We start from the raw sequence: 10000 nt of genomic DNA, 5'->3' as shown, positions 1-10000 counted from the left end.
TAGTCTAGCGGTGAGGTTCATTTCCTAACTTATTCAACTAAAAAAAAAACACAAGTAGTATTGGCGAAATTTTCATTTGAACTTTGAAAGACCTGATCTGTGGCACTAAAAATAAACTCTATGAAAGCACGTAATATATATCTCCTGAATTAATTCCACTCCGGATAGGTTTCGTGAACTTCCGATGGAGTTTTGGAGAACATTTCCGCGACTTCCCAAGCGATCTCCAGTGTCTGAAGAATGTTACCTTTACTTCATTCCAAGGGTTATTTCGAACGAGTAAGTGTTGAACTCGGAGTTTTAGAGCCATACGTCGGTACTGATTAGCAGAGCGTTGCAATAAATTACCTCTTTTTTTTCGCCACTTATCTCTGCAGATGTGAATAATGTAAAACAGAACGAAGAGAACTGGAAACAGCAGCACGTCGAACACACACCAGATGTTGAGAAGACACCACTTCCAATATTGAATACTCAGCCAGGACGATCTTTTCAGAGTGCGGAATTCACCGAACCATTTGTTGTTCATTAAGCCATGAAGCACTGGATGTGCTAAAATCTACAATGGAAAAAAGAGAATTCGTCAATTAATTCACGTAATTAAAGTACTCTTAAAGTGCCACTACGACGAAAATGTTTGGTTTTCTTTTCGAATTTTTTCAACGTCAATTAAGTCAATATGTTCAAAATAAAATAGTGCATTTAAATTTGGAACGATAGAAGCGAGATAAGTCGGGAAATAGCCAGGCAAAAACCGCTAAAAATCTGTCCGCCATTACTCGGACGTCATTGGAGAAGCCTGCGATTATTATGTAAGCGGTCTTCACGCAAGACTTGGCTAGTGAAAACATACGCGCATCGCTTCGCGGGCGTTTGACAAAGCGAACAAGTCGATCAAGGAGTAATGTATATAATATCAGCGAAAACCAACTCGGCGATCTCTCACATCTAATAGACGAAATGGGAAATTAGCCGCGCTTATTTTGAGCGTTGCGCATATCACGTCAGACCCCAGGCGATCCAGCTAGACCCAACCCTTTTCCTCGCTCACGGTCATTTGCCGTTCGAGTAATGGCGGACAGCGAAAACCGAAAAACTTCGTTACAATAATCATACTTTCCGTGGGAATTTTGAGATAAAAATTGGCATGATACCTATTTAGTACGTCTATTTTCAAAACCTAAAGAAAAAAGGACATGCAAAATTTTCATCGTAGTGGCACTTTAAAGTGAAACAAATTTAGTGCAGAAGTAGTTTCGTTTCAGTGGTTCTCAGTTCTTGCTGTTGGAGTTGTTGTTATTGTTGTTATTTCTGTTTGTTTCTTTGCGTTAACCGTTTAACGGGAAACTGGAATTGTCATACTCACACATCCGACAAAAAGCCCGCCATATATTCAGACTCTTGGCTCTGTCAGTTTCAAGTGCGATCCACTTCTCCCCTTGAATTTCTTGTTCAAACTTCCAGAAAGTTGCAAATGGACTACGGTCAGGTCAGGTTGTGCATACAGAATCTCCACGGTGAACACCACAAGGACATGCTTTCGGACAGTTCTTTTGTGTTATGAGCGAGGGTCATTTGAACTGGGCAACTTACGCTGAAACATTCTTAAGCCGACCGAGTTTAAAAGCTTTGGTTTCTTACCTTTTTTTGTTCCATTTCTATAGCATCATCGATGACTTGATCCAGTGAATCGGCAAAAGTATGGCGGAATTCTATATCTGATTTTAACGGATTTAACAGCGAGCAAGAGAACTCGTCCACAGAGTTGGCCAATTTTGTAAACTCTTCCTCGTCTTGTTCCTTCTTGTCTGCTCTACGACGCAGCTCACTGCTTGCCTAACAAATGAACACAATAATGTGTCAAGCCTCCTAGAGATAAACATTCACCTCGCAAACAAACGGCGTAACGTATATATAGTTTATGTGTTCGGCTCCTAAATGACGACTGCTTCGCGGACGAGACCGTTTGGTGCTATCATATCAGTTTTTTTCGGAGGAAAGTCACATCTTACAGCTGTTCACAATTTCTCTCTCGTATTCTAGGTATTTTTGATATATCACAAAGATTTTAGAAATCTTACCACTGCAAAAAATTTCTCTAGATCACAGTAAAACATCTAAACTGAGTAAGGTCTTCCGTACGTATCTGCTGGTTGGTGATAAATACTTTATTTATCAAAGTAGGTTTATCTCTTGGGGATACTCGTCGTCTCGTGCAGGGGTGTAAATCACTGATTTTGGTCTTACTTAGGGTGTCCAAGAAGAAACGTCACGAAGTTTAACCGTCAAGGTATCGTTTAGGGTTGTATACTGTCTGTCCGTTTTTAAATGGCATCTTTTTAAGGTCAAATCAAACTCGAGCAGTACCCAAATTTGTCTGCATTTAATATCGGTTTAATTCTAATTTTTTCCACGAGCATTCCGAAACGTTTCGCCTGGGAGTCTTATTAAGAGGCTTTATATGTCATCTACCTTCATTGCCATATACAATGTGTTGTTCTTGCATTTTGTTAAAGCTCGTGGGTTAAGCCTGTCTGTTATTTCTTCTACATCCCCTGTCACAATCGTATCCATCAATCGAGACTCTAAGGAGGAAAAGACTCAGTCACCTCTGCTTTAAAAACAGTTATAAAAGAGCGCATTTTGATTCAGTGGGTGTACCTTCAGGATGAGAGTCACTAGAGAAAGTTTCACGATACTGATGCCAGGCAATAGACAGTGATATCTTGATTTCTTTCGAGAGGTCCCTATTATGCTGCCAAAATGCGGACATTTCTGCGATCATACGGCAACGCTTCCTATACGCAGACTAGAAACACGCTCCTAATAGACAATAGATGGTCGCAATAACAAATTGAAAGATTTGTCCTCAACAAATCCAGAACAATTACCGGGTTTATCATTGACCACAAACATAGTTCACTTTTGAAAAGGGAAAACGCTTTACATGATTGTTAGTACCTAAATTTTCGGAAGCTATTGACACCTTTACATGGTCGACAACAAAGTAACATGAATCACTACATCTTTTGTTTGCAAATCGTGTCCCAAGACAAGCCAATATTCAATCTTCATCATAAACATTTGCGGGAACTCCGTATCAACCTACCTTGTTCTTCTCTCTCTTCTTTCTCTTTGGCTTCTTTCTTTTTGGCTTCATCTTGATCATTATTTGACAATTCTTGTAGATTTATTCCACTTTCTGATTCTTCCATTGTCTTTTCGTCTCTCTAAAAGCCACTAACAAATGCAAATTTCTGACTGACAAATGAAACAACTGCTTCAAAGGAAACTTACAAAAACTAACTTTTAATGAGCGTTACAATAGCTGTGGTTACATACACCTTGGGTTTGGAGCCTTAGCTTCCGTAGGGTAAATTGCTTGGGTTTGGTTCAGCTCAGGTTTCATGTTACCCTTGGGGATGCGGTTACACAGTAAAAGACTCCCTCAGGATAAAATATAAAAAGACGCTCCATGACATATGACATATGCTGATGTCCGATCTCACCCATAGATGTCCGGTCTCACCCATAGATCCCTTGCTTGTAAAAGCGCATTTTAATATGTTAATAGAAAATGCGCTAGATAAATTCATTACCATTAACATTACCATGAGCGTACACTGGGTTGCCTGTGCTACGTGTTACACAAAAACATAAGGCACTGAGTTGGGTGGTATTGAACTACAGAGTTTTGAAGCAAGCAACGTTAGACAATCTTCCTGTCGGTATACGTTGGATCAGTGGCTTGATCTGATCGGCGTAATTACAAGTTGAGAAACTAAATATTTTAAGCAAGAGCCGATACAACGTAGATTTGATTTTAGGGGTGTACTATATTTCGGCTGGCCAAACTAACGACATACCTTCTGAAAAGAGGTTACAAACGCGACTTTGTTACTGAACAAATACAACGCGCTGCAGACATTCCCCGCATACATATCCTACAACCTAAACAGATAAACAAACCCGAACGCATACCTTTCATGACGACCTATAATCCATCACTTCTTTCCATCTCCAACATAATAAAAAGACACTACAATCTACTTCTTTCTTCTGACCGCTGCAAAAATGCTTTCCTACATCTTCTACCTGTTGTGGCCTTCAGGCGCTCCCCTAACCTTCGAGACCTGCTGGTAACAGCTAAACTGTCCTCTAATGTAACTCATTCTAATTCCGCACTTCCTCCCGTTCCTTTTCGCTGTGGCAAAAACTGCGCTACCTGTCCTTACATTTTCCATGGACTAACCAACTACACATTCTTCTCTACTGGTGAAACACGCTCCATTAATTCCCACATAACTTGCGAAACTAAAAACCTTATCTACATGATTCAATGCAACAGATGCCATCTACAGTACATAGGAGAAACTAAACGACGTCTAAAAGACCGTTTTAATGAACACCGCCGCAAAGTTTAGACAACGCTAACACCAAATCCAAACCTACTTCAGTCGCAGAACATTTCCTCTCCTCTCCCCACAACATCTCTAAGGACATGCAATTAATTCCTATCGAAAAAATATTTTCCAACAGAGACTCGATCCGTAAGGCCAGGGAAGCTTTTTTTTAATTTCAAAAGGCAGGGCAATTGATTCCAACGGTCTTAATATCCTCGAAGAAACGTATTAGATTTCAGTTTATTATTTAGAGTCATTTTCCTTAATTTTCCGTTACTCTTAGTATTTGAATTCAAATTCGTTGTAACTGCCATGTTTTATCACATTTTCTTCTAGTATTACGTCAACATCCATTTACTATATATATGTACATAGAAGCAATTCAATGTAAACTCTCATTGTACCTGAACAGGGGCACCCAACGACCAATTTGTTGTAAAATGTATTATTATACCCCAGTTAATGAAAATAAATGTTATTAAGGCATTTTCAGGTGTTTTTCAGTGTTGCTGGGAAAACATTATCTGTTCCTTTTTCCCAGCAAGACACACAAGAAATTTCCCAGCCAGCTAGATAAAATTGGTTGGTTTCCCAGCCAGCTGATCAGATTTATTTCCCAGCCAGGAATTCCGCGCGCTTTCAAATCCCTCGATCCAAAACGCCCGAACAAAAGCGACAAAACCGGGACAAAACAGGTTTTTTCCGCAAGCGCAATCACTCTGACCAGCGGTCGTAAGTTTGTGACTATTCTCTGGGAGAGGGAAGGGTTTTTTTTTTTTTTTTTTTTTTTTTTAGTCGTCCTCAGTCTTCAGAGTTTCTACAGCCAGCTCGGGTTGAAATGCTAGAAAAAGTTAGTAATTCCCAGGCAAAACCTCTATCAACAACAAAATTTCCCAGCCAGCTCATCGAAACACCTGTATTTTTGCCAGCCAGCAAGATTCCTCTGTGGAACAGATAATGTGAGGAACAGATTCGTTGGGTGCCCCTGCCTGAAGAAGGCTGGTTTGGCCAGCCGAAATATAGTACACCACTAAAATCAAATCTACGTTGTATCGGCTCTTGCTTAAAATATTTAGTTTCTCGTATTGAACTACAGCGTTCCAGTTAATCTTTTCAAGTGGGGGGTCATTAAGACCATTTGAGGGGTCACCCAGACGTCGTGCCAGCAGAGGCCTTTTGGCTCACACGTTCACACATTTAATTATTTTGTAATGTCCCGTCCCGTTTTGAGGTATTTTAGTTTTTTAAACTTTGGTAATAAACTCATTTTAAAGATAACAAAACACGCTCTTGAGTAAAACTCACTCGTTCCTTCTTTAAATAGTCTGCAAAAAAGCTAACTGCAAATTGCTCTGTCGGACGTTTCCTGCATGTCATGCATGTCTTGCAGTTGCGCTAAGCATCCGTATATTGCACACTCTAAGGAAGGGCTGAATGAAGATAGGGTTTCCGCTTCATAATTCCTCTTCTTTTCAGTCTAATCTGATGCCAGGTCAAAAAACTTTTTGGCATTACCTTTGCACCAAAAAGTACCATAAAAGCCGGGAGTTAACAGTAAAAGACAAGCCAAAGACAGCTGAAGAAAAAAATAACATAGTTTTTACATGTAACTCTGAATCGGATTCTCATCGAGAGATTAATGACAATCGATCGTAAAAACACTAAAATTTCTGCAGTCTCTGACTTCTATGAATCAAGGGGAAGGTCATGATGTTCTGTCAAAAGGAAGAAATTGATCACGCGCTAGGCAACCGGGCATGTGATCACCTTGTGTCAACTGACTGAACTACGGGAAAGAATGTTAATAGTGCGTCGTTTTCAGAGTAAACAACGTACTATTTAGCCAAGAAACTTCCGTCTTTGGTTTTTTTTAATTTTGGTGTAATATTTAACTGAACATTTACATTTCATCTGTCGGATCAGGAAGCCCTCACTGTCGGGTTCCTGAGAATCGTATCTAGTGAAACGTTTACACGATCATGTGGTTGAGCGGCCAATCAAAAGAGAGTTTGTAATTGAAAAAAAATCTAAACATCTATGAGATACAAAACGGACTTGCGAATTATCGCAAATCACAATGCTGACAAGCACAAAAGCAAAGGAAATGGTTAATAAATATAAAGTTTTTTTACTATCTGGATGTTTTTGGGTTAGGTTAAAGCGACATATAGTTGAAAAAAAGAAGCTATGTCACGCAAAATGATCTAATTTCATGACACTCAAAATTCCCAAAAAGCATGAGTAATGTAAACTATCTTCGCGCTAGTAAGTCCCAGCAATAAATTGGATTAACCAGGAAAGTTAAAGAAATATTGTTGCCTTACCAAATAAACATCATTTTACACTATAATAACAACACAGATCTTTTAACCTGACGTTAAAAACTTGGCTACCGGCCTATTAACCATTCGTCAGAAAGAAAACATTTCTGTCATCTTTATAAAAAATCCTCGCGTATCACATTTCAACCAACGTATGCAAATTTGTTAAGCTCGAATATTACACAACATGATGAATTCACAAAGGGCCGGGAAATCTCAAAAAACCTTTTCCAGCGAAAAATTTATTGAAACAAACAACATATTTGCTATCAGAGGTAAAAAGCCCTTCCTATTTCATTGCGTGCTTGAAAACAAGAAACCCAATCGTGTCAAATTACCATACGCAACAAAATATTAATATATTTCAGGATCAAACCCTTTCCTGAAGAACCTTTTCCTTGAATAATGAAGCACAAAATAGACAACAAGCTTTCTTTCAAATAATTCTTGGCTGTCACATTTCCAATTATTTATTTACCTAAAGACTGTGCAGAGTTGAGCACAAAATAAATATAACAAGAATTAGTGAAATATCCATTTGTTACCGGAAGACTGTGCAGAGTTGAGTACAAATAAATATAAATAGCCAGACAACAGAGATCACAGCTCCACTTAAGGTGTTCGATTCCTTCTCTGTCCTTGTTAAACCCATAAATTACCAGAAAATTTTCTATTTGGGTTCAGTGTTGTACATAACACAACGCTTGGTAAAATTAGAAATACAGCTCACTTTGATTACGGCTCGACGGGCGCAAGATTGTTGTCGAAGTCCATTACTCGTCGCTTTTCAGATTCCAGATATTTATTTTTCACCGCTTGTCTTGTTTACCCAATTGACGTTCTATTCTTGAGCTCTATAAGGGACCACAAAATGACTTCGACGCCATTGCAGGTTAATCAAATATTCTACAGTGTCTACCAGAGAAATCTACGCAATTTCTACTACCCCATGAAACCTACCAAAATACGCGCAGAAGATTCTATGCAGAAAGACACCACTTAGCAGGGCAGTGACGGGAAAGACTTTTCCCAAAACGGAAAAAAAAATAGAAAGCGACTAAATTTAACTCGTTTTCCGACTGGATTCCCATATGGCAACCCAGTAATTAGATATGCAGTGACCTTGCAAATTGTAAACAGAGAAACAGAAAGGTTATAACTAAACCAACTTCGTAACTGAAAGTCTAAAGGGCGAACTCGTGAAAATAAAGAAAGAAATACTCACAGTGATGCACGTTACCGCGTGCTGCAATTAGGCGTGAAATTAGCCAAGCGTATCAGAGGTCAACTCAGAGCACTGCAATAGACCTCTTTAGCTTCTACGTCTTTTGAGTGACTACATCCTGTATTCAGTATTCAACAAGATAAAGCTGTCTGTATATTTTTTGAAGGGTGATGAGTGCTAGAAATGCCTTGCCTGATTTATGACGAGGTTAAGAGATTGCGTGTGCTCTGACACGTAATTTCAGTTAAGTGCTGCATCGTTGCCACTTGTAATGAATTTTGATTAATATTCAATTAAGACAATTAATCACCTTAGGATACGCTACAGAGACAAAGTTGTCAAGTTCTGTGCACGCTTTCCTACAGACTCTGCCTCCCTCATTTCTTTCATTGTCATTGGCCACTACCGTCAGAAAGTTGTCAATGATAAATAAGAAAAAAGCATTACAACTGGCAACGGTAAGCGCACAGTAACAAAAAAAAAACCAATATCATTACTGTTGTTTGACATAACTTTGTGTACCTAATGATTCAGGCGGGACGAAAATAGGGAACCCGAATGCAAAATAGAACCGAGACAAAATTCATATAGAAGGATTTAGTCTTAGCCTCTTTATAACGTACAAACTGAAGAGAGAGGGTGTAAAGATTATCAGTCAGTTAGTTGTTGAAAAAATTTTTAGTTATTGTTTGCAAGACTTCTTTGTTTACTGCTGTCAGCTCAGAGGTGTTTAATCACTGTAAACTGTACACAATGATGACTATTAATTTTGTACTCTATGCAGAAACATGATTATTTCCATATAGTTTATACACTTTCTGCCTTTCTAGGGTTAGAAACCGGAGCTGCGCTTTTAGGCTTGGCTAAATCTATATATTAGGTTTTTCTGACCTCGCGTGAAAACCAAGAATGCAGCATGAGATGTGACGCTGATAAATTATATTATAACGGCTGTGTTTTCTCGCTCAACATTCCTGAAAGTGGTTTGTTTGCAGAATTTGCAGAATTGTTTTTCACGGGTAAGATTAAATGAGGAGAGAGCACGTGCCAATACAACAATAACTGTAATAAAAATAGCATGCCTGTTGTATTTCCGATTTGTATCACAGCAAGCGACTCCTCATTGGCCGAAAGTAATTGCCAGCTCTCTTAAAGGGGCTATGTCACGCAAAATGATGTACCGGTAATTTCGTTACACTCAAAATGCCCAAAAAAGGGAATGAAACATCACAAAAACCACTTAAAACTGTTGAACAAAATAAAAGAAATACAGCAAAATGAAAGAGAAGCATGGATGGACACAAATGGACAAGATTGAAACGGATTACATTTGGGTAATCTTGAAAAAAGTCGACCCGGTGTTTTTCAAGTTTATGGAAAGTCGCCTGGATAAAAGTCGTTTTTGTTCAGAATCTTCTTGTTTGTGATGTAAGGATGACTTTATCAGTAAAGGAATTCCACATTCAGGGGCACCCAACGACCAATTTGTTGTAAAATGTATTATTATACCCCAGTTAATGAAAATAAATGTTATTAAGGCATTTTCAGGTGTTTTTCAGTGTTGCTGGGAAAACATTATCTGTTCCTTTTTCCCAGCAAGACACACAAGAAATTTCCCAGCCAGCTAGATAAAATTGGTTGGTTTCCCAGCCAACTGATCAAATTTATTTCCTAGCCAGGAATTCCACGCCCTTTCAAATCTCTCGATCCAAAACGACCGAACAAAAGCAACAAAACCGGGACAAAACAGGTTTTTTCCGCAAGCGCAATCATTCTGACCAGCCGTCGTATGTTTGTGACTACTCTCAGGGAGAGGGAAGGGGTTCTTTTTTTTTATTTTTTTAGTCGTCCTCAGTCTTCAGAGAGTTTCTACAGCCAGCTCGAGTTGAAATGCTAGAAAAAGTCAGTAATTCCCAGGCAAAACCTCTATCAATAACAAAATTTCCCAGCCAGCTTAAAATCGAAACACCTGTATTTTTGCCAGCCAGCAAGATTCCTCTGGGGAACAGATAATGTGAGGAACAGATTCGTTGGGTGCCCCTGCACATTAC

At 38.9% G+C, this 10000-nt stretch overlaps 1 protein-coding gene across 1 annotated transcript in view; it reads right to left on the bottom strand.

Moving 5' to 3' along the window:
* LOC138033113 (uncharacterized) overlaps positions 1 to 5862 on the bottom strand; it is a 37844-nt gene extending 31982 nt beyond the window's left edge. Inside the window, exons 1-5 of the mRNA XM_068880871.1 lie at positions 5709 to 5862; positions 3110 to 3240; positions 2473 to 2585; positions 1642 to 1836; positions 349 to 559 (exon numbers count right to left, since the gene is read on the bottom strand). Of these exons, the coding sequence (XP_068736972.1) occupies positions 349 to 559; positions 1642 to 1836; positions 2473 to 2585; positions 3110 to 3215 (625 nt within the window). The 5' untranslated portion in view covers positions 3216 to 3240; positions 5709 to 5862. The remainder of the gene's footprint in view (positions 1 to 348; positions 560 to 1641; positions 1837 to 2472; positions 2586 to 3109; positions 3241 to 5708) is intronic.
* Positions 5863 to 10000: the final 4138 nt, after the last annotated feature.

The sequence above is a fragment of the Montipora capricornis genome, chromosome 14 (genome assembly GCF_036669925.1).
Source record: "Montipora capricornis isolate CH-2021 chromosome 14, ASM3666992v2, whole genome shotgun sequence".
Classification (NCBI taxonomy): domain Eukaryota; kingdom Metazoa; phylum Cnidaria; class Anthozoa; order Scleractinia; family Acroporidae; genus Montipora; species Montipora capricornis.
The sequence above is the reverse complement of the archived record's forward strand: the minus strand, read 5'-3'. Positions and strand labels throughout refer to the sequence as shown.